This window comes from Pelobates fuscus, chromosome 2, assembly GCF_036172605.1.
Source record: "Pelobates fuscus isolate aPelFus1 chromosome 2, aPelFus1.pri, whole genome shotgun sequence".
NCBI classification, from domain to species: domain Eukaryota; kingdom Metazoa; phylum Chordata; class Amphibia; order Anura; family Pelobatidae; genus Pelobates; species Pelobates fuscus.
Window position 1 is genome coordinate 238,870,136 of NC_086318.1, and position 26,249 is coordinate 238,896,384.

The window sequence follows — 26,249 nt, forward strand, 5'->3', positions numbered from 1 at the left end:
GTGCATTCACTGCGTGCGACCTGCCAAGAGGACCAAATCTACAGTGCCCCCATCAAAATGGAGTTAAAAGGTTTTTAAACTATGTTTTGGGGTTATGTGAGCTCTAAAGGCATGGGGAATCTTGTGAAAATTGATGGCAAGATGAAGGTAGCATGTTATCACAAAATACTGGCAGACAATTTGCAATATATCTGCACGAAGGCTGCGCGTGGGACGCTCTTGGACTTTCAAGCATGACAATGACCCTAAGCCAAAGGCCAAGTTGACCCTCCAGTGCTTGCAGAAGAAAAAGTGAAGGTTCTGGAGTGACCATTACAGTCTCCTAACCTTAATATCATTGAGACACTCTGGGTAAATCTTAAACGTGTGGTTCATGTAAGATAACCAAAGACTTTGCATGACTTGGAGGCATTTTCCTAAGATGAATGGGCAGCTATACCACCTGCAAGAATTAGGGGCCTCATAGACAACTATTACAAAAGACTGCACGCTGTTATTGATGCTAAAGGGGGCAATACTCAGTATTAAGATCTAAGGGTATGTAGACTTTTGAACAGGGGTCATTTCATTTTTTTTCTTTGTTGCTATGTTTTGTTTTATGATTGTGCCATTCTGTTATAACCTACGGTTGAATATAAATCTCATAAGATATAAAAGAAATGTGTTTTGTCTGCTGACTCATGTTTTCTTTAAACATGGTACATATATTACCAATCCTCCATGCAAACCTTTGAGCACAACTGTATATCCTTGGTAATAAACTGCCACCGGTCAATATGCTAGCAGTGCTTAGTTAATGAGGCACTCTACACAATCCCAACCAACACCATCACATAAAACATCAAGGTCATATATGCCACAGCATTAGTGGTTCTCCAAATGCTTGACTAGAAGATCAGGCTGAAGGAGAAAAAATGCTCACCATGGAGACTAAGACTGGAAGCCAAGATAAAGGCAACACATAAGGAAGTTAATAAGCTAAATCAACTTCACAGAGGTGGAAAGATCAAGGATAGGTCCTTACTACTGAGGAAATTTAAGGCTATGCCTATAACAGAGGAATTGAAAACAGCTAGGCAAAGGCTTACAGCACAGGCAACCAGACTGAGCAAATACACCAGAGATGAAGAGGCTAAGAGAATAAATGCCCTGTTTACCAAAGAACCATCCAAGGTATGTGCACAGTTGCAGGGTAACCACAACATATCCACCAAAAACCCACCCAGAGGCTGAAAAGTACTGGAAAAATAACTAGAAGATGCAAGGCCTAGTGAAAGTAGATCACTGCATGCTCTCAGAACATGAAGCAATCGCTAGCACAGTGGGAGATATCCAACAACGAGTAGCCCACAAGAAGAGTTGGTAAGCCCCAGGACCTGACATGATAAAGAAACTAGCAGTGTTGCATAAACAACTATCAGCACAAATTAATCACCATAGTGAATGTGGCTCACATTATGAAATCCTACCAGTGGTTGGAAAATGCAGGACTGACACACAGAACTGAGGCACTTATCCTTGCAGCACAGGAACAGGTACTTAGCACTAGATCAACAGAAATAAGAGTTTACCACACCGGACAATACTTAAGGTGCAGACTGTGCAAAGAGACAATCTGAGACAATCCAGCACAACCAAGTTGCTGGGATTGTGTACCGAAAGATCTGCACAGAATATGGGCTAGACCTGCCTATGTCCAGATGAGAGATACCACAAACGGTACTTGAGAATGACAGGGCTAAGATCCTGTGAAACTTTCAGATCCTGACAGACAAACAAGTAGTGGCCAATCAACCTGACATTGTGGTGGTAGACAAGGAATGGAATACTTCAGAGGTGGTGGACGTGGCAATACCCAGTGACTATAACATCAGGCAGAACAGTGGTTCCCAAACTTTTTAGGTTTAAAACAACCTTAATATTCTAATATTTTTCCAAGGCGCCCAAGTAAAAAAAATATTCTGGGGCCCCTGTTTGGCAGAAATGCTTGCTGTTCAAGCGCAGATCCAGAACCTAATCTTGGGAGGGGCACTGGTAGATTATTTAAATAAACAATCCAGGCAGTTTGTGCATGAAGGGAACAGTGTGTGTGTGTGTGTGGGGGGGGTGCAGTGTGTATGAGGGGTACAGTTTGTGTGTATGGAGGAGCATTGTGTGTGTATGGGGGAAGTAATTGTGTGTATGGGGGGCAGTGTGTGTGTATAGGGGGAGTTTTTGTGGATCTGTGGGGTATGGAGGGCAAATTCAGAAATATATATATATTTGTTTAAATAAAAATAATTATTTTAATGTCCCCCCCTTCCTGCTTAACTTTGCTTGGGAGGGGGGACAGTATTGATCCCTGGCGGTCCGTGGGGAAGCCCTAGTAGTCCTGGTGGTGACAGTGATCTCTAGCAGGAGTTGTTAGAGTTTACTCTCGCAAGATTTGGAGCGTTGCCATGGTAACCATGGATATGCTTCAAAATCGCGAGAGGAGAACCTGGCGGAGCTGCATGTTAGAGCTCCCCTGGGTAATCTCTCCCTCCCCTGCCGGCTGTCATCAAAGTGCTAGCGGGCCGGAGAGGGAGATCTCTGATCTCCTCTCCGGTCCTGCAGAGCCAGCAGGGGAGAGGGGGACACAGTTCCCGGTGCTATCACCGCACACAGTTTGGGAACCGCTGAGGTAGAAGGAACATAGGAAGGTGGACAAATACTGAGAACTGAAAGAGGGGCTAGAAATGATGCGCAAAGTTAATACAGTAGTAGTCTCAGTTGTGATTGGACCACTCGGGGCTGTGATCTCCAAGGGAGTGGCTTTAGCAGATACCAGGAGAGACATCTGGATCACTGTCCAGAAGAGTGCAATTCTAGGAACAGCTAAAAAACAGCTAGGAACTGTACAGACCCCTTAGAAACACAGGCCTCTGATAGAGGAGCCAAGAACAACATACATAGTGCATGCGTTATCAAAGCAAAGGCTATATCACTTCCAAACAGCTGTCGAAAAACAAACAACAAAACACTGGAAAATCATTCTACTTTACAGACTGATTCACCATGAATTTATATTTTGTATTATTTAGGTTATCCAAGGCAGAAAGGAGAGATTTTGAGAAGGACACTCATCCACCTATCCATTCTTATGCAAAATAAAAATTTAAAAATACATGTAAAAATACATAAAAATAAAGAGAGTGATTTTATGTTTTTCAAGTTAAACCATTTATGACTTAATTGTAATATTTCACCACTTACCTAATCCTTTTAGAATTTTCTTTTCTAGTTTTTGTTCTTTGTTTGTTGTGGACTCTTTTGCTGAGGTTCCTTCTACTGAAGAAACAGGTTCACTACAAGCTTCCTCGTTCTCCACATCATCATGCAGTTGCTCCTCCTTATCTGGTGTTGCCGAGCTCTGGTTTTCTGTACTTATAAGATCAGATGAAGTATAAGTTTGAATAATATCTTCCAGCTGTTTGCTCAGTTCCTCAGAAATATCATGACCAGTGATTTCTACTGTAACTATTGCAGATTTCTCCAGCGGTTGCAAATTGGGGGTTGCTGGTGGCTGATTATTTTGCACTGCAAGATCATTTTGGGACGTAGGCTGTTCATCAGGCTTGGAGTTTTCTATATTTTCCATTATGTTTCTAAACAAAATAAAAAAAATATTAACTTTCATAAATTATTACCCATTATTAATGGCATAGCAATGGAGGTGGGAAAATAACAACTCATTTGTCACTCATTTATCACTTAATAAATATTTCAAATTCTTTGTGAAATGTAAAAAGTAAATGAACTGATGCTTACTTTAATTTCCAAAAAGTATTGCGAAACTTTTTTTATCTTCTTTTTTAATTTTGAAAAAGGGGAAAAAAACGAAAATATAAAATCTAGCATGTTTATTTGTCTGTTTAGCAGGATATACATGTATTAAGGCATGCTGCCTGATTCTTCTGTTTGGAATATCACGTGCTTGGGATTTTTGTGATCCACAATCTTAATAAATATACAGTTTTTCTCCTTCCATGGGCAGGTATCCTTAATGGAATTTGGGAGTGTATATGGTTAAAGCTGATGTCTTTCTCATGGTATGTCACACATGCAGAGCATCATGTTGTTTATATCTCTTCAGTTTGACAGTTCACTAGTGTGCTGATTTAAAATGGCAGCACTAATTTTGTACTGGTAAGGACATGTATGTTTTGGCATTGTCCCATTTGGGGCCCCATGCGTTGCAAGTGTTAGCCAATTCCACAGAGCAGTTCTGAGTTTTTTTAGATGACTACACTTACTATGCCTTTAACTGTCATGAGTAGGCCTTCACCTATAGCCCCCCAAATTACAGAAAGCAAATAAAAAATAGATGCTAGGCTTTTTTTCACTAGTAAAAGTGAATAAGACTTTCTTCCTTTCTTGTGTTTTGTATACTCACTTTACCAGGAGTTCCAAAGGAACTAGTAAAGTAGATGAGGCTCTTTCCATTATTTTCTAATCTAGCCCACCCATATAACAAGAACAAGCACAAGTATGATTTTAAGTTTTATTGGTATTATCACACATGTAGGATTTTACCATTTATTTACCAAAATGTATTTAATTTATTTACCAAACTAAACTTCTTAATAAATGTGGAAGCTACATATTTGATTTGCAGGATGATCCATACAGATTAAAATGTCCAAAGAAACAGCTTTAATCTAAGCCTATGTATGTTAGTATGATCTCATGGAATATTCTGTCTTGTCATCATATAACCTTCCATTTTGAAAGTCATCCAAACTTTATCGGACTGACGTATAAAGGACACTTGTTTGTGCCAATGTAATGTTGAAAAAACAAAACAGTGATTAGTCCATGATTGATTTCTGAGGATGACCGTCGGAAATTTTGCCAATTACACTACCTATTATTTACCTGGTCTCACAATGGACATAATGGATACTAAATACAAAATTTCATGGGATAGGTTTGCACAATTTACATACTATTACCTGCTAAAGAGATTTCCATATTTTACCATGGCTATTAAATAATGTCTTTATACAAAAAAAATAATTCTTTCTTTTCCTTTACAGGACAAATGGTTAACATGAAGCTTTCAACCAATCACTTAGAAACCCTTTATGTCTTCGGACAATTAATGTTAATATTTTATAAAATGTATATATACTATTAAAGTGGCACAATTAAAATAAAGTGACTCCCATGCTTTAAAGGACAACTGACATCCAATTTTCACTTGATTTAAATATTTGCTACATTTGATAAAACCTATTGAATTTTTATTAATGATGTACAGGTATATTGTTTGTTTTGCTTTTTTTAGAAAATGTAACTGCTGTTAATGTTTCCACATTTACTCTGAGGATGCCTTAGTTTTAGCTGGAGCTATAAGAGGTAGGAGGTGTCAGTTATATTTACTCACCATTTAATATAGTGCCTTCATCTGCTTTCCTAATGTTTTTTGTTTAAACAGACTCTATTGTTATATGATCAACTGTTGCTCAACCTAAGGCAGGTACGTTAAGCTGGTCAGATTGCTGCTTAGCCAGACAAAAAAAAAAAGTGAAATTTCCTCCCCAAAATTAGGCTACATGATTTACATACATCATTAAATAAAAGTTTCATTAAATGCAATAATTTCTTTTAAACAATGAGAAGTGAAGTTTTGTAGATAGGTGTCCTTTAATATATTATGTAGACAATTTATTAAAATGATAGAAACAATATATGTTAATAATGTTAACAAAAAGTAAAAAGAATACTTACCATCACATTTTCTAATAATGAAGCACTTCCCAGGCAAGTGCTGCAGCAGGCATATCCCTCCTGTAACCAAGGAGAGGCTCCACTAGTCAGGAGAAGCTCTTATTATTTATGGAGTTGTGTTTTTTTCTTGTCCCTTAAAATCCCATACAACAAAAGTTTATGGGAGATGTAACTTAACTGTCAAGCACAGATCCATTCATTAAACAGTGTGAGTAGAACTGCTCGATAAGCTGAGAGTAAGCGTTGTGTGGCTGCTAAAAGCTCTGCTCACAGTTTGTGAACTAGACTGTGAACCAGGATCTCCATTGGCACCTAAAGATCTCTCTAGAACTGATGAGGGGAGGAATGAGATGTCTATCCAAGTCCTGTGTGTTGTGGAATTTCAAATCTCTAGAGCCATTTTGGACAGGGTAACATGATGGTGCTCTTTGCAATTACTCAAAATTGTTCCAATGCTTAGAGTTACTTTTAAACATTAAGCATACATTTTCAGATTAAAATCCTTCCAGTTATTAGTACAAAACAGTTTATACCTTACCAACTCTAAATTATAAATTATAATTGATTATTGGAATATATATAGATTTACGTATGTCTCTCTAACTTTTACCGAACTTACAGTTGTTTGTTGCGAATAGTTCCTGGCGAACATAGCGTGTTCGCGTTCGCCACGGCGGGCAAACACATGCGCGGTTTGATCCGCCCCCTATTCGTCATCATTGACTAAACTTTGACCCTGTGCCTCACAGTCAGCAGACACATTCCAGCCAATCAGCAGCAGACCCTCCCTTCCAGACCCACCCACCTACTGTACAGCATCAATTTTAGATTCATTCTGAAGCTGCATTCTTAGATAGAGGAGGGAAAGTGTAGCTGCTGCTCATTTGATAGGGAAATGTATAGCTAGGCTATTGTATTTAGTGCCCACTACAGTCCTGAAGGACTCATCTGATCTCTGCTGTAAGGACAGCACCTCAAAAAGCCATTTTTAGGGCTAGAACATCAGTCTGCCTTTTTCTTTTGTGTGTGTAATCTAATTGCAGTTGCCTGTCTGCCTGCCAGCTTCTGTGTCAGGCTCACAGTGGATACTGTGCCCACTTGCCCAGCGCCACCACTCATATCTCGTGTCACAATAGCTTGCATTTAAAAACAAAAATTTTTTTTTCACTGTAATAGATTGAATAGCAGTTAGTTGTCTGCAAGCGTCTGTGTGTCAAGCCTACAGTGTGTACTCTGCCAACCTCTGCCAGTGCACAGTGCCACTCATATCTGGTGTCACAATAGCGTGCATTTTAAAACAATTTTTTTTTCACTGTTATAGATTGAATAGCAGTTAGTTGTCTGCAAGCGTCTGTGTGTCAGGCCAACAGCATGTACTCTGCCAGTGCACAGTGCCACTCATATCTGGTGGCACAATAGCGTGCATTTAAAAACCCAAAACCTTTTTTTTCACTGTTATAGATTGAATAGCAGTTACTTGTCTGCAAGTGGGTGTCAGGCCTACAGCGTGTACTCTGCCAACCTCTGCAAGTGCACATTGCCACTCATATCTGGTGTCACAATAGCGTGCATTTAAAACCAAAAAACTTTTTTCACTGTTATAGATTGAATAGCAGTTACTTGTCTTCAAGCGTGTGTGTCAGGCCTACAGCGTGTACTCTGTCAACCACTGCAAGTGCACATTGCCACTCATATCTGGTGTCACAATAGCGTGCATTTAAAACCAAAAAACTTTTTTCACTGTTATAGATTGAATAGCAGTTACTTGTCTTCAAGCGGGTGTGTCAGGCCTACAGCGTGTACTCTGTCAACCACTGCAAGTGCACATTGCCACTCATATCTGGTGTCACAATAGCTTGCATTTAAAAACAATTTTTTTTTTCACTGTTATAGATTGAATAGCAGTTACTTGTCTTCAAGCGTGTGTGTCAGGCCTACAGCGTGTACTCTGTCAACCACTGCAAGTGCACATTGCCACTCATATCTGGTGTCACAATAGCTTGCATTTAAAAACAAATTTTTTTTTCACTGTTATAGATTGAATAACAGTTAGTTGTCTTCAAGCGTGTGTGTCAGGCCTACAGCGTGTACTCTGTCAACCACTGCAAGTGCACATTGCCACTCATATCTGGTGTCACAATAGTTTGCATTTAAAAACAATTTTTTTTTTCACTGTTATAGATTGAATAACAGTTAGTTGTCTTCAAGCGGGTGTGGCAGGCCTACAGCGTGTACTCTGCCAACCTCTGCAAGTGCACATTGCCACTCATATCTGGTGTCGCAATAGCGTGCATTTAAAACCAAAAAACTTTTTTCACTGTTATAGATTGAATAGCAGTTACTTGTCTGCAAGCGGGTGTCAGGCCTACAGCATGTACTCTGCCAACCTCTGCAAGTGCACATTGCCACTCATATCTGGTGTCACAATAGCGTGCATTTAAAACCAAAAAACTTTTTCACTGTTATAGATTGAATAGCAGTTACTTGTCTTCAAGCGGGTGTGTCAGGCCTACAGCGTGTACTCTGCCAACCTCTGCAAGTGCACATTGCCACTCATATCTGGTGTCACAATAGCGTGCATTTAAAACCAAAAAACTTTTTTCACTGTTATAGATTGAATAGCAGTTACTTGTCTTCAAGCGGGTGTGTCAGGCCTACAGCGTGTACTCTGCCAACCTCTGCAAGTGCACATTGCCACTCATATCTGGTGTCACAATAGCGTGCATTTAAAACCAAAAAACTTTTTTCACTCTTATAGATTGAATAGCAGTTACTTGTCTTCAAGCGGGTGTGTCAGGCCTACAGCGTGTACTCTGCCAACCTCTGCAAGTGCACATTGCCACTCATATCTGGTGTCACAATAGCGTGCATTTAAAACCAAAAAACTTTTTTCACTGTTATAGATTGAATAGCAGTTACTTGTCTTCAAGCGGGTGTGTCAGGCCTACAGCGTGTACTCTGCCAACCTCTGCAAGTGCACATTGCCCCTCATATCTGGTGTCACAATAGCATGCATTTAAGACCCAAAAACTTTTTTCACTGTTATAGATTGAATAGCAGTTACTTGTCTGCAAGCGGGTGTCAGGCCTACAGCGTGTACTCTGCCAACCTCTGCAAGTGCACATTGCCACTCATATCTGGTGTCACAATAGCGTGCATTTAAAACCAAAAAACGTTTTTCACTGTTATAGATTGAATAGCAGTTACTTGTCTTCAAGCAGGTGTGTCAGGCCTACAGCGTGTACTCTGCCAACCTCTGCAAGTGCACATTGCCACTCATATCTGGTGTCACAATAGCGTGCATTTAAAACCCAAAAACTGCCCACAGTCAGGTGTCTGTCAAGGACATGTTTGAGCGTAAGAAGCCAATGTCAGAAAGTCACCCCCTTGCCCAGCGTCTGACAGATGGCTTGTCTGAACTATTAGCCCGCCAGCTTTTACCATACAAGCTGGTGGAGTCTAAAGCGTTCAAAAAATTTGTGGCTATTGGGACACCGCAGTGGAAGGTACCCGGACGAAATTTATTTTCACAAAAGGCAATCCCCAACCTGTACTCGATTGTGCAAAAGGAAGTAATGGGATGTCTGGCACACAGTGTTGGGGCAAGAGTCCATCTGACCACTGATACCTGGTCTGCAAAGCATGGTCAGGGCAGGTATATCACCTACACTGCACATTGGGTAAACCTGCTGACGGCTGCCAAGCATGAAATGCGTGGCTCTGCAGAGGAGTTGGTGACACCGCCACGACTAGGTCTCTACTCCTCCTACTCCATCCTCTTCCATAACCTCCTCGGCTGAGTCCTCTTCTGCTGCTGCGTCTTGCTCCACATCAACGGCACCCCCCCAGCTCCCCAGGTACTATTCCACATCCCGGATACGGCAGTGTCACGCCGTCTTGGGTTTGACTTGCTTGAAAGCAGAGAGTCACACCGGACAAGCACTCCTGTCCACCCTGAACGCACAGGTGGAAAAGTGGCTGACTCCGCAGCAACTGGATATCGGCAAAGTGGTTTGTGACAACGGAACAAATTTGTTGGCGGCATTGAAGTTGGGCAAGTTGACACATGTGCCGTGCATGGCACATGTGCGTAATCTGATCGTACAATGCTTTGTGCATAAGTACACAGGCTTACAGGATGTCCTGAAGCAGGCCAGCAAGGGGTGTGGCCATTTCAGGCGTTCCTACACGACCATGGCGCACTTTGCAGATATCCAGCGGCGAAACAACATGCCAGTGAGTTTGATTTGCGACAGCCCGACACGTTGGAATTCAACACTCCTAATGTTCGACCGCCTGCTCCAACAATAAAAAGCCGTTAATTAATATTTGTATGACCGGGTTGCTAGGACAGCTTCTGGGGAGCAAAAATTGTGCAAATGGGGTCTTTCATGCTGTCGTGCCTGTTGAGGGACCCTCGTATAAAAAGGCTGAAGGAGAACGACCTGTACTGGGTGTCCACGCTACTAGACCCCCGGTATAAGCAGAAAGTGGCTGAAATGTTACCAAATTACAACAACGGGAATCTAACAGGGGAAGAGGTGAAAGTAATCCTCCTCCTCCCACGACCACGCCGGCAAGGACAGGACGCTTTAAAGACGTGTTGTTGATGGAGGACATGCAAAGCTTTTTAAGTCCTACGCATCGCCACAGCCCTTCGGGATCCACCCTCAGAGAACGACTCGACCGACAGGTAGCAGACTACCTCGCCTTAACTGCAGATATCGACACTCTGAGGAGCGATGAACCCCTTTATTAAGATGAATGAGGGATGGATCCCAAAGGGACTGACAGTGGGCGATACATTTGACTAAAAAAGGCCTGATGAGATGAGCTGCCTTGGGTTAAAAATGGTGAACCTATGTAGGAGGAACAGTCCCTATTCTGCTCTGTGTCAGTGTGTATCAGGGTCCCTGAGGACAGGTGTCAATCCATATCTGCCAAGTGACCCTATGTAGGGGAACAGTCCCTATTCTGCTCTGTGTCAGTGTGTATCAGGGTCCCTGAGGAGAGGTGTCCATCCATATCTGCCAAGTGACCCTATGTAGGTCGGAACAGTCCCTATTCTGCTCTGTGTCAGTGTGTATCAGGGATCCTTAGGTTAGGTGTCAATCCATATCTGCCAAGTGACCCTATGTAGGGGGAACAGTCCCTATTCTGCTCTGTGTCAGTGTGAATCAGGGATCCTTAGGATAGGTGTCAATCCATATCTGCCAAGTGACCCTATGTACGGGGAACAGTCCCTATTCTGCTCTGTGTCAGTGTGTATCAGGGATCCTTAGGATAGGTGTCAATCCATATCTGCCAAGTGACCCTATGTAGGGGGAACAGTCCCTATTCTGCTCTGTGTCAGTGTGTATCAGGGTCCTTGAGGACAGGTGTTAATTCATATCTGCCAAGTGACCCTATGTAGGGGGAACAGTCCCTATTCTGCTCTGTGTCAGTGTGTATCAGGGATCCTTAGGTTAGGTGTCCATCCATATCTGCCAAGTGACCCTGTGTAGGGGGAACAGTCCCTATTCTGCTCTGTGTCAGTGTGTATCAGGGTCCCTGAGGACAGGTGTCAATCCATATCTGCCAAGTGACCCTATGTAGGGGGAACAGTCCCTATTCTGCTCTGTGTCAGTGTGTATCAGGGTCCCTGAGGACAGGTGTCAATCCATATCTGCCAAGTGACCCTATTTAGGAGGAACAGTCCCTATTCTGCTCTGTGTCAGTGTGTATCAGGGTCCCTGAGGACAGGTGTCAATCCATATCTGCCAAGTGACCCTATGTAGGGGGAACAGTCCCTATTCTGCTCTTTGTCAGTGTGTATCAGGGATCCTTAGGTTGGGTGTCCATCCATATCTTCCAAGTGGCCCTATGTAGGGGGAACAGTCCCTATTCTGCTCTGTGTCAGTGTGTATCAGGGTCCCCGAGGACAGGTGTCAATCCGTATCTGCCAAGTGACCCTATGTAGGGGGAACAGTCCCTATTCTGCTCTGTGTCAGTGTGTATCAGGGTCCCTGAGGACAGGTGTCAATCCATATCTGCCAAGTGACCCTGTGTAGGGGGAACAGTCCTTATTCTGCTCTGTGTCAGTGTGTATCAGGGTCTCTGAGGACAGGTGTCAATCCATATCTGCCAAGTGACCCTATGTAGGGGGAACAGTCCCTATTCTGCTCTGTGTCAGTGTGTATCAGGGATCCTTAGGATAGGTGTCAATCCATATCTGCCAAGTGACCCTATGTAGGAGGAACAGTCCCTATTCTGCTCTGTGTCAGTGTGTATCAGGGTCCCTGAGGACAGGTGTCAATCCATATCTGCCAAGTGACCCTATGTAGGGGGAACAGTCCCTATTCTGCTCTGTGTCAGTGTGTATCAGGGTCTCTGAGGACAGGTGTCAATCCATATGTCAAGGTGTCAATATGTCATATGTCAGGTGTCAAACCATATCCATTGTGATTTAGGAATGTTAGGTGATTTATGCCCTTTATGGATTAAAACCAGACTCTGCATCAACTGTGTAATTTTCCATGGGAGTTTTGCCATTGATCCCCCTGCGGCATGCCACAGTCCAGGTGTTAGTCCCCTTGATACAACTTTACCATCACTATTGTGGCCAGAAAGAGTCCCTGTGGGTTTTAAAATCCGCCTGCCCATTGAAGTCTATGGCGGTTCGCCCGGTTCGCCGGTTAACAAACGTTTGCGGAAGTTCGCGTTTGCCATTCGCGAACCGAAAATTTTATGTTCGCGACCTCACTAGTTGTTTGGTTCTGTTGAGAGTAAAATTCAAAGCTCATCCATCAAGCACTAGACATTTAGTCCAAAATAGTTTATCACACACTCCATTATACACACACCTCCTATCTCTGCATCTCAACAGTTGAAAACAGGTAGTAATTATGGACAACAAATACTTTTCAAAAGTACAGATCAAGGCAACCACAAAAATTACATTGAATACATAATATTCTTATGTAGACGCCTAGACATGAAAGACCTATTCACATCATAAAAAAGATCACCACTGGACTAAAAAAACAAAACAGAAAACAGTAACTGGAATTGCCGTGCATGCACTATGGCATGGACTATAGCAAAGCCCTAAGTGTGGGTATAGATGCCATTCAGGTGATCTAGAACCTAAACCTTAGCTAGAACCATCTCTATTGATGTAAAATGTATTGCATGTCGAACTGAGGAACCACACTGCTCATCGGCTTCTTTTTGACTTTGAAGGAAAGGAATTTCAGCACACTAAAAAAGAACTGATGACTTACTGGCACTCAATGAGTTCATTATTTCTGAAGGTAAATACTTTGACAGAGTCTTCATTTCAGTTTATATCCTGATATTCGGCCTATATATCCAAATGATTTGCATAGCACAGGCAGCAATTTTCATGATTGCCCAATGAAACATGAATTAAACGTATTGTAAAACTGTTCCAAATCCAATAACAGACCATAAACTGTAAATACTATAGCTGTGAGCCCAATAAAGTTGCAGTTACGATGGGTATTGCTGACAGTCATTTGGTTAGTTCACGTTTCAAAATTGCTATAAAAGCAAAGATGTGTATTTCATTTATATTATGCTGCATTGTTTTTATTATAAAATGCAGTAAGTTTATTGTTTTTACAAAGCTGAGAATGTTGGTAACGTGTTTTCTTGTTTATACTGCTATTATTGTCTAATAATACCTAGCACGTCTTCAAATACTAAAATACAGATGATCCTATGATTTCTGTTCAAATTATAGTAGATGAAATTCGATTGGATAATGTATAAACCTTGACTAAAAATGTGTTTTGAGCAACATTTTACCCGAGACACAAACAGATCTATGGTAAAAGCAGTCCAGAATTCTCAATGACTAACATAGAAATTAGAAATAAAAAGGATTAATAAACAGTTATTCGCTAAAGTGAGAATTTAAAGTGAAATCAAAGATTATTTTACATTTTTGGTCAAAGTAGTTGAACTGACTAGACTTGTATGGAATGTTTCCAATTCAGCTATTTTGGCCCTATACTTTAAATTCATTTTAAATTCACTTTGAATTCTCACATTAGTGAATAACCCTTTTTGTTTTTCTTCTAAAATCTGCAAAGCAGAAAGAGAAAGAACATTTTTTGATATACTCTCTGTTGTCAATGACCATAACATGGCATATCCAATTAATAAAGTATTTAATAGTTGAAATAACTTTGAGTTTTGGGTTTTTATAGCATGCAGAGACGCAGGTCATTCCAATTACCATTTGATTGATACCAAGTTTACTAAATTATTTTTTTTAGGAGGATGAGTATGCTCTTAGATTTTGTTTCGTCAAGCCATCCTATGGGCTTTGGAAAATGGAATATTACAATTTATATTAAACCAGAAGGTAAGGGGGTTACATTTTTATAGGTCCATTTACTGTGCTATTTTTTTTTTACTTTAAAAATAAATAAAAATGTAATGATAAAATCAGGGCTCAAAATTTCCACTTGCCAGTGGTGAGTGAAAATACAGCCCTGCCGAGCAGAAATTCACCCCTAGTGAGCAAACTATGCAGTGGCAAGTAACTATCAAGACCTGGCTAGTAGTATAGGACGATAAAAAGATGGGGAAATGGCTGACTGTTTCTCAAGCTCAATTTATTCATAATTTATTGGGATGTTTTTCAGTGTCCCCCAAATTAAACTGCATAAACCTCAAATATGCAACACCAAAAGGACTGTACACATATAAAGTGTAAAGTAGAGAGTGCTGTTTAATTTAGATTTTAGACTTACTTCTTCTTCAGTTAAGTGCATTATTGATAAGACGGTTTGGGAAATATTTTTTCCTAGGTCAGATGCATATCCCTGCCAGGATAAGGGAGTCTGTACTGAAAGTTTGCTCATGTGTGACCACTCATCTACATTATCTATAACTTATACAGTCGACTTATTTAGAGTATAATGTTTAAATACGTGGTAAGTGCTTGCTTGTTAGTCTTCTGTCAGTAAACATGATAAAGATTGTTTGTTTGTTTCTTTCTTTTTCTATGTGATCAGTAATCCTGCATCATCGAACAATGATATTTATAGCAATGTCCACAAGGACTGCACAATGTATAACAGAGTGAGTCATAGCAACTGAAACATGTAATGTATAATTTATAAGTCCATACTGAGCTAACAGTATATTTCCTGATGTTTCAGTATGTTTCCAGATTAAAAATTCCAAGGTTATTAAAACTAGGGTATAAGGCCCTGGGGAGATAGCACAGCTAAGCGGACAAGGGCACATGTATGAGTGTGGGGATGGATGCATGTGATTGGTTGTGTATGAATGTGTGGGTGGGATTAAGTGGTGTGTGAGTTTGGTGGTGTGGTCTTACCTCAGTGCCACTTGGGATTCCGTCCAGAAAAATAGCTTCCCGCCCGCCCGCCCGCCCGCCCGCCCGCCCCATTGTTATACTTAGTCGCAGCTAGCTGGGGGTATGTCCTTGCCAATTAAGTTTCAGGCGGTTATGTGAATATGCGGAATGAGGTGGTCAAGTTTCAGGTCTCAACCTCCCCTGCTCTAAAGGGGAGGTTACATGTTTGGACGTGCCCACCTAGTGAGGAAAAAGGTCGGCTGGTGGTAAGCATTGGGATGAAACAGAAATTTATGCCGAGGGGGAGAAGAAGTGGTGCATAGGCTCATAGTCAGTATATTGGCAAGGACGGTTGGGTTATACTATATGACACTATATGTTAACCTATTTGTTAAGTTATGGCTATTTATGTTTGACGTTTGGTTTATATCAAGTAAAGATAAAGATTACAAATAAATTATGGAAGTGTTTTACAGTAATTATCATATGTTATAATAAATGCTGTGGCCTGTTTCATCCATACTACATTGTCTGTCATTATTTGGGTGGTAAGTGGGATAGTTCTCTGTTATTATGCTGCATCACGATTCCCCACTACGTACATACATGTAAAAAGGGGAAAATTAGAAAAAAGAGCAGCAGTAATTAAAGTTTTTACACTGATCGCAGTGATCAATTTGTAATCCATTTTTTCTATATAAACCACTAGTAGACAGACTAAGTGTTTAAAATGACATTTCAGTAAATATTTGTACTCTAAATTTTAATCAATCTATCTATCTATCCTCTCTAAAGAGAAAAGTTTAGTAGCTCCATCAACATGAATGATTGCAAAATATGTTTGCCTTAAAGAGACACTATAGTCACCATAGCCACTACAGCTTAATGTAGGAATTCTGGTGTCTATAGCCTGTCCCTGCAGGCTCAGCAATGCAAACACTGCCTTTTCATAGAAAAGACAGCGTTTACATTGCTGCCTAGTAACACTTCTAGTGGCAGTCACTCAGATGACGGCAACTCTGGGTGCTTCCTATTTCAGTGTTGTACTGTGTGCAGCACTTACGGTTAGCGTCTAAATACTCTACATAAAGATGCTGAACTCTCCTCGTAGAGATGTATTGATTCAATGCATCTCTGTATAGAGATGCTGATTGGCGCAGCACACGTTTTTCCACATGTGCCATAGTCTCCCAATGCTTTCCTGTGGGAAAGCATTGAATTGGCTGAAATCATCAAGATTGATGATCTCAGCCATGAAGGCGGTCCAAGCTGCGGCGTGACCAGTATTTTAATGGAGAAAAGGTTTGTTTAAACACCATCCCCACGAAGGTATCCATTACAGCAAGAAGAGGCAAAAATATCAAAGAAATGCTGGTACCCAGTCACCTCTCTACATCAATTAAAACGAATAAAACCTGGCTGACTGTACAGGGCACGTACCAATGTGGGAGATGTGTCGCGTGTACATATATCGCTAAAGGATCAAAAACCCTTTTAAACTATAACAACTCTGTCGAGATCCCCATAAAACAGTTCTTCAACTGTAACACTCAGGGAATGATCTACTTACTAATGTGTAAATTGCTATGTGGGCAAAACCATACGCCCATTCAAAAGACGTATTATGGAACATGTCCACTCTGTTACTTCCAACAGAGATACGTCAGTTGCTAGGCACATCAGAACTAATCATACAGACACCCCAAACTGCATCAAGTTCGCGGGAATAGAAAAAATTCAGCTAGGAAAAAGAGGTGGAGACCTAGACCAGTTTCTTAAAAGGAGGGAGTGCTACTGGGTTTATAAATTTGATACATTAGCCCCCAAGGGTCTTAAAGAGGGTTTTACCTTCACTCCCTTTATCGAATCATGATGACTCACCACTGTAAATTTGTATATAGATTTGTGTTGTTCATTCCTTTATTTATGTATCTATGTCTTTCTTCCAACAAATATCACTTTGTGCACACCCGTCCGACTTTAAAGCAGCCATAATCAGATACCCATCCTATTCTGACTAATATCCGGCCAAATATATGCGTGGTATCAACATGTCCCTTTAATTGAACACGCTGACTCGAGCACACAATAAGGGCTTGTTTTCCACACAGGAATATGTTTTGACCCCCCCCCTCTCCCCCCTGTTGTTTCGATATAAGTCCCAGCAGTATTGGACCATGTCCACCTTATAGTGTACCTCACACCCCATTCTGTGCAGCTCGCGATTGAACACCCCTCTTTTCATGTCTAAAATGACCATGGGAGCCCACTAATGTTCAAGCTCACGGAAAGGGTTAATATACACTTTTCACTCTGTGGAGACCCAACAATTATGATCGCATAACCATCTGGACACGGTGTCCAGCTTTTCAGATCACTCGGTGTTCATAGTGAAACATTTCACATCTATGAGCACCATTCTCTTCTCAAGACTCCTCTTTACCTACATAGAATACAACAAAAACAAAGATATCAAATATGCAAATAACATAGGGCAATATTGTATGCACACCAGGAGTATATCTGTGAATTGATGCACTTATCTCTCAGAATGGATTCAATTATTCTTCAATTTCCTCCATATTACTTGAGTACATATAGGTAGAAAAGGACAGATACATGCATCATCAATAAATAAAACATCAAAAGCAATAAAGTAAAATCAAATATACAGCCCTAAGCATTTAGTTCGACCCATGTGTATAACCAGCAAAAAATACAAAAAGGAAAACCAGGAAAGTCCTTTTATAGGATTTCACACTTTGAAATATTGTTAAGATCCATCTTGCTAGCCAACCAGAGTACTCTGACAGCAACATCTCCCATTTGGTTTATCATTGGCCGCCATTTAGTAATTTATAAGCCTCGGATTGCTGTACTGTAAATTGGTTCGGGTGTGAATATTCCTAATGCTTAGCTATTAGGTCTGACCATGTGTTTATTACCGCCCCGAATAACATTTGTACAATAGTAAATGACCCTATGTTAAAGACTGCCTTGGGTATCCAATACCCATTAATTTATTAGATTGTAGATTATAAACATAAAATCACATCCAGCTGACATATTGAGCTACTAGGCCAAAACGACACTATACTTTTGTTTATTTAATCTAGAATAAGGGGAACACATTATACATGTTTTAGCACAGTGGTCAGTGACCTGTTTCCAAATACCTCCCAATGAGGAAGATAAAGGGGGCCGGGCAGTGACATAAGTAGTGAAATAAAGGGGCAGACCCATCCAGAAAGGAGGCGGGCCTGCCCAAGTTAATGGCAGATTAGCTTGTTGGGAATTCACACCGTGCTGCCTGTCCATCACTCAGGCCGGCCCAGTGAACGCAGGACGTGAAGGGAGCAATGTTTCAGTGTTCCCTGCAAGGTCCTGATGCCCTGAACATAGCACATGCACATCTTACAATGCGCTCAAGCTATGATTGTTGGAGACAGTTTCCTGGTGTCCCCAAAAGCGTTACAACAGGGAACAGGTGGGACTGTGGGAGAATCTGGATACTAATTTTTCCCACTCCCTGTGTCTTAACCTGGGCCAGATAGGGGGGAATCCTGATCCCTCTGCTGAGCGGAGCCTAATACAAAGGGAAGAGCTGAGCGCAGTGGGTGGAGCCTAATGCACCTCTATTTACAGATTGCCTGGATGCTGTTCACATCATGCACCTGCCCAGGATCAGCCCTGGTCCCATAAACACTACATTACTGTGGGGTGTGACTGTCCTACGCAACTGCATGCACATATTGTGAGCCCTGGCTATGCTGCCAAGATTTGTTTAATGACGGAGTATTGATGTCTATGCTCCAATCCAGGTTTGGGTTGCCCAAGGGAGGCAGCAGAGTGGGAGCTTAGTTCCAACATCACTACTTTTAAACAGTAAACCAATCATAAACAATACTGTACCCTATGACAATTTATAGCAGTATTAAGTCACTTTCCTGTGCAAACACCCCTGATGTGTTAGAGTGCCAAGGTTGCAGGTTTGCTATACACTATGCACAGTGCTCTCCTTCCTGCCGCACACTAAACAAAAGTTATCTTAGTAGGGATAAGTGTCTTGTTGTCCCCTATCTGCCATGCTGGATGTATTTCACTAGTACCGTATGTGCCGTACCACTCTCTGTTCTTACTTTCTTAGCTTGTGTTCTAATTATTAATTTTCCTGGATGGATATATTACCTATTATGCAGATGTATGGGGTTTCTTGGCACTATATAATTTAAAATCAAGAGGATGAGACAGAAAGAAAAAAACAAGAAATTTTGGACACTTTAAAGGGTTTGTAGAATGTTAGTGCTTCAGATTATCTTAAAGAAAAAGACAATGCCTTTCAATCCATACTTTACTATTTTGTCAGATTTAGGCATTTAGGAATCAGAATAATTCTGCAATTCTCAAAGCATAACATATGCTGATTACGCAAGAGTTAGCATCTTTACAACGTTCGTCTACAGCCAAAATGACACAACAAATTGTTACAGCCTTTGCCACGAGTAAATTGAGATAAAGTTAGCATGTGCATTCATTTCACAGAACCAGCCCCCAATGTTCCTCCTCTGCAGCCCTATCAAAGAGACACATGACACCTGTTATGCTGTCACAATTTATTTTAAGCATTGTGGCAAGGAATTCCATGCTTTGCTTATATATCAGTTGGAACACACACTAAAGTAGTACACAGTATAACCCCCCCCCCCCCAAAAAAAAAAAAAAAGCATATACATACTAATCATTAACACTGGAATGAAACAGTTTGAAAATAGAAACATACAAAATGGTTTATTCACAAAACTAAGAGTTGGGCAGAAATGATCAATTGAATTGTTGGGGAAAAAAGACAATACTTATTTTGAGACCTTTTTTTAGCTCATCTGTATTTAGCCTAAAATGTACAATTTCCTCGTCAATGCACCCCAATTCCTGGACCATTGAAAACATCCCACAGCAAAACTACTGAAAGAAGCTGAATGGTCTCATGGGAGGTTTAGTCACTGAAAACTTACCGTGAGTAATTAAAAAACAAAAAGCAAAAATTAGGTTAAATGTTCTGATATGGAAAAAAACTATGCAACTGTAAAATCTATTTTAGCCTAAAAGTTGAATTTAGTTTTCAAATTGCTATAATATGATGCCTAGTAATAAGTCCCATACTGATTTAATCAGTAGGTTAGAAACTGTGATTTTACTCATTCAATGGTATGTACTAAAACAAATAATGGAGAGATAAGAAAAGCAATTTAAGCTTTATATTAAGATATTAGAAGTGGAAAAAGTTTACAGTTTTGCAGTTTTGGCCTACAATTCTTTGCAATACTCTTTTTAATTCTCTACAATCCATGGTTTAGTTATTAACTAATTATTTAGTTCAAATGCTTCAAACTATTCTCTTCTTTTTTTTTAACCAAAGTGAATAAGCACAGAAATTTAAATTGTTTTTATTAAGAAAGCACTAGAATAAAATGATATTATTGTTATACTTTATAATTGTATTTTAATCATTTAATCTTTTGACATGTTATACTTCGATGTCTGATATTTGATTAGTTAATAGCACGAATAGTTAACAGAGAAATTGAAAAACAGTGAATATTTTAAGGGACTTACCAAACAAATGCGTCCAGGGAGGACAAGAACGATTGAACAACGTATGGAGACAGTGAAATGAGAGAGATTGTCAGTGGGACAACTGAAGAAATACGCAGGACAGCAAGAGAAAGATAATTTAGGAAGTGAGGGGAGGGTGAGACAGATAAGGCTTGTGACAGAGGGGCTGAGCATGCCAAATTTAGACAGCCTTAGTAAAATCAAACAGCTGAAGGATAGAAGAATGCATGTAGAAATAGCCATCTTCAATGTATCATTCATGGATTAGAGCAAGAAAATGTTTTACTTATCCAACTAATATATGTACTAATTGTACTGAAGTAAAAAGTAAATTGAATTGACATATTCTAGAAATGAACTACACAGAACTAGGACTATACCCCCAGCATCGGGGGTCCAGTGAATCAAGATGTCAGTGGGTGTGGTAAAAGGTAGTGGACCAGTGACGCAAATTGTCTACCTGGAATGGGGTCGGGTCCACATGAAGAACTTGCAGGTCAGCATGGCTCGAATGCACACCAGTCTGCCTGTCAATCCTCCATGCCAGCCCACTGAGGGTGGACAATAGAGAGAGAACTGTTTAAGTGCTTTCTGCAGGGCCTTTTGCATTCATGCCCTTAGCATAGCACAAGTCTATCTAATTATGTCCTTGCTCTATGCTTTTTGTAGACTGTTCTCTGGTGTCCACAAAAGCGGACTTGAGGTATTAAACCACGGACGGCTTAGCAGGACCCAACTGGGAGTGTTCCACTGAATTTCAAATGGTTGGGAGGCCTGCTAAGGACTCATACTTTGAACAAATTATATAGATCTTTAAAACACAGGGTAAATTTCAAGCAGAAATTAGAGGGCGTAAAATAGGCTGAATCTTAGATTCACAATTCACAAAATGCAGTGTCAGAACTAAACAATTAAAGGGACACTATAATCACCAGACCAACTACAGCTTAACATCTCCATGCAGAGTACTGATTCTATGGGAAAGCATTGGGTTGGTTGAGGTTGTCAAATTTGATGATCTCAGCCATGGAGGCGGAGCAGGGGCAGAGCCAGCGCCAGCGCCAGCGCCAGCGCCAGCTGATCTACGCTGTGTTGGAATAAAGGTGAGGTTTTTTTTTTTTAAAACTTATTTAACATGGACAGGGGGAGCCAGCCACCTAAAAACATTTTTAACACAATAGTGTCAGGAACACATGTTTGTATTCCTGACACTATAGTGTTCCTTTAAAGTAATAGTGCTTTCATATATATACCCACAATGCAAATCAATTATCAGATCTATATGAAAAATTATTGTGACATTATTAATTAATGAATTACAAATTAAAGTGACATTACTATCCAAAACCTCCTCAAATTTATACTTTCCTGTGGTCATCTCCAAAGGAACATCTGAAACTTGGTCTGGACTCCAAAGTTATATAGTAAATAGAAAAAGGGAATTTGGGGAACACCCAGAACATGCATTTCTCAGCAATTGTGCTGCCGTGGAGACCAAAATGTATACATTATATAGGTTAAGGAGAAGCGCACACATAAATTTTATAAGGCTACTTAAAATCACCTATCTCCGCAAATAAAAATGAGGGTTCAGTTCCACCATATGGCCATATTGTGCAAAGCACACCACTACTTCACACTACCTCCATATTAGTGGGTCCTATGCTAATCCCAATGTTAGAGAAAAATGTAATTGTGCTAGTGCTAAATGAGCTAATGTGTATTTAAAACATCTGTTGTAAGAGCATTCTGAATATATTTATAATGCGCAATTAATGTTTTGTTTTTTTAAATTGTATTTTTTATCACATTAATTTTGCATTATCCTTCCAGTTTACTGTTGTGTTTGTCTTTGACATGTAAAGATACAGTATGTTGTTTGCATGCTTTTTGAATGCTTTTTTTATATGTACCTGTAACCTGTTCTTCCAATGTATTTCAATCCACATGGGCAAATGAACAAATAGATGATGTGTTTATGAAACAAGTGATCACTTCTTTTATTTTAAATTTCCCAGTATTAGTAGTTACCTTTTTTTTACCTCTCATTTCCCGACAATTTATACAATTACCACATCCATGAAATACTTTTAATAATATTAAAATTACCTCTCCTCTTTCTGTGTATATGGTAGTCACTACTTTGAATACCTTGGTTTGGTGGGAAGTATAGCTCTTAAAATCGTGTCCTTACATAGGTTTGGACAATTTTTGCTAATAATCCTGTGTGTTTGCCTGTTCTGATGATTATAGTAAAATACATTAGGTGGACTCTTAATTCAACTTATTTTCTCTTTTTTATGTGACATTAAGGATTCCCTATATGTCCATCCTTGCTGTTTCCAATGTTTGTTTGTCACGCCCGTTCTTTTCAAATGCTTCTTGAAGTACAGTGGGACCTCTCTTTACAAACTCCTCGGTTAACATAATTTTCGGTTTACAAATTAAAATCCATTAAAAATAATGCCTCAGTTTACAATTTTTTTTCGCACTAAAAAACAAGTTTTCCCAGGATGCGTTGCACCTGGGAGGTTTATAGCACCGTCCCCTGCATGCTGGAGCCTGTAGGTAACACGTGGCGTCGATTGTGGAGATGTTGGAGGTGTTGGAGTGGCTTTTGCATTGAGTTTTGGAGCCATTCTGGAAATTGTTTGCAGTTGTTTTGGGACTTTTTGGGGAATTTCTCAAGCTGTGGAAAGGTAGTGAGCTGAACTTCGTCGTTTGCATGCCTTTTATTGTGTGTTCTGCATTGTGGGTTGGTTTCCATGCCAGCTCATTTTGACTTTTTTCTGACCTCCAGAACGGATTAATTGGTTTTCAATGCATTCCTATGGGAAACCGTGTTTCGGTTAACACATTTTTCACAATAAGAAAGTCCCGGAGAACGCATTAAATTCGTAAAGCGAGGTCCCACTGTATAAGAGATTGTTGAATGTCAGTGACTACTGTTCCTTCCTATGTAACTGTTACAATCCACTTGTTTGAAATAGGTTTTTGTTTTCAATTGTCCACTTTCCTCATAAATGGTCAGATCAAAAAAAGTTATCTCCATATGGTATCTAATTTTATTTTGCTATCATTCTGATTCAATGGTGTAATACAATGTTTCAGCTTTTCCTCCCCACCATTCCAAATAAAATAATGTAATTTATATATCGCTTATATCTGACCAGGTATTGCTCCCAGCCACCCAACACCACCTATTCCCAAAAATACATTAATAAGTTTGCATAGCTAGGAGCACCCCTAGTCCCCCTAGCGGAATCCTCTACATGAAGATAACAACTGTCTTTAACCCCTTAAGGACCGGACTGTTTTTGCGATGTTGTACATTTGCGACCAGGCATCTTTTTACACTTTTGTGGTGTTTGTGTTTAGCTGTAATTTTCCGCTCTCTCATTTTCTGTTCCTATACAAATTATATATTGTTTTTTTCAGGACAAAAGGGGCTTTCTTTACATACCATTATTTATATAATCTCATGTAATTAAATTTTAAAAAATTTTAAAATATGATGAAAAATTGAAAGAAATACATGTTTTTTGACTTTTATGTGAAAAATCTTTTACTCATCTACAAAAGCGAATGAAACAAAACTGCTAAATAGATTCAAAATGTTGTCGTGAGTTTAAAAATACCCAGTGTTTACATGCTTTTTGCTATTTTTTGCATGTTATAGGGCTATAAGTACAAGTAGAATATTGCGGTTTCAAAACATACATTTTTAAAATGTATCAATAGTGACATTGTAACATTATTATCTGTCATAAATCTCTGAATAACACCCCACATGTACATATTTTTTTTAAAGTAGACAACCCAGGGTATTCAATATGGGGTATGTCCAGACTTTTTTTGTAGCCACTTAGTCGCAAACACTGGCCAAAGTTAGCGTTCATATTTGTTTGTGTGTGAAAAAAGTAAAAAACTAAATTGAACGCTAATTTTGGCCAGTGTTTGTGACTAAGTGGTTACTAAGAAAGACTGGACATACCCCATTTGCAATACCTTGGGTTGTCTTCTTTTGCAAATGGTATGCCATCATTGGGGTAATTCTCATTCCTGGGCTGCCATACACTCTCAAAGGCAACGTAACCAACCTGGCCATTTTCAATGTAAAAATATTTGACCCATATATTTGACCCTGTAACTTTCAAAAACGCTATAGCAAAAGTGCTGTTTGTGTGTGAAAAATGCAAAAAAAGTCACTTTCACTGACAATATCATCGCTGTGATATGTTTTACTGTTTTGAATCACTAATATTTGTATTCAGCAAAGTGTCCCGAGTAAAACAGTTGAACAGGTTTTAGGGTGTCGTAGAACGTTACAGGGTAAAATACAGTGCTAGCAAATTAAATTCTCTGGACTTTCGATCTGGGTTTGCAGGCAGGTCCCTCAAATTGAAATCAATAAAATTACTTAATTATGTAAAAATATTACATAAATACACACGTATAATTTAAATATATATGCATATTTATATATTTGAAGTCTACATGTATATTTATATAATTATTTATGTAATTTTGTATATGGACATATATATATATTTCGTATTCTTTTTATTTATTTATATATACATAGATATATATATACAATTTCATTCTAAGTGTATTTTGATATAAATATATATATATTAATATCAAAATACAGTTAGAATAAAATTTCATATAGATATATAATTGTTTTACATTTTTATTATTTTTACATTTTTTTATTTAATTTAAATTACTTATTATTTGTATTTTATAATAATATATATATACAATATATATAGTTATTATATATATGATATATATACGTGTGTAATTTAATTATAAGTGTATTTTTATATTAATATATGTACATATTAATATAAAAATACACTTAGCATAACATTATATATATGATATTTAGACATATATTATATAGGTATAAAATATGTCTATATATCATATATATACAAATATATAATTTTTTTATTAACGTTAACTTTTTTTTATTAACGTAAATTTTTTTTAATGATTTTATACTAGCAGGGAGACTGCCTGTCAGCACAGACAGTCCCCCTGCAGGCAGACACATGGACACCTATTGTGACCATGTGGTCACTCTGTTGAGCGATCACATGGCCCCAGGGGTCCAAATCCGCCATGGGGAGACTGTCTGGGCTGCAGGCAGTCTCCCCACACCGGGAGCACCGCTGATCGCTGCCGGGGGAACGACGGCGATCGGGTAAGTAACTAAGACCGTTAGGACGGTTCAGGTCCTGAACCGTCCTCGGTCCTTAAGGGGTTAAACCAGAAATAATTGTTCTGAAGTATTAGTTGTATGCGCTCCTTAATCTTGCTGGGTAACTAAGCCTTTTATCTCTGGGAAACTATTTTTTTTTCCTACACTGAAGGATGGTCAGCAATTCATCAGACTAAATGTGTGGGAACATCACCTCATGGTGGAAAGGCTGAGTGGGTGGTCAATTGCCCCTTTTTCCTTTCATTTTTTAACAAATCTATTTTCTACTTGCAAAGAACCATGCTCCCCAATTTTTATTAACACAAGATAGAAAAGAGAAAA

The 26,249-nt window shown here is 39.5% G+C and overlaps 1 protein-coding gene across 1 annotated transcript in view; it reads right to left on the minus strand.

The window, feature by feature from the left end:
• TXLNB (taxilin beta) overlaps positions 1-20,802 on the minus strand; it is a 119,931-nt gene extending 99,129 nt beyond the window's left edge. The window contains exons 1-2 of the mRNA XM_063443300.1: positions 20,696-20,802; positions 3,235-3,626 (exon numbers count right to left, since the gene is read on the minus strand). Coding sequence (XP_063299370.1) covers positions 3,235-3,619 — 385 coding nt within the window. The 5' untranslated portion in view covers positions 3,620-3,626; positions 20,696-20,802. The remainder of the gene's footprint in view (positions 1-3,234; positions 3,627-20,695) is intronic.
• Between the last annotated feature and the right edge of the window lie 5,447 nt (positions 20,803-26,249).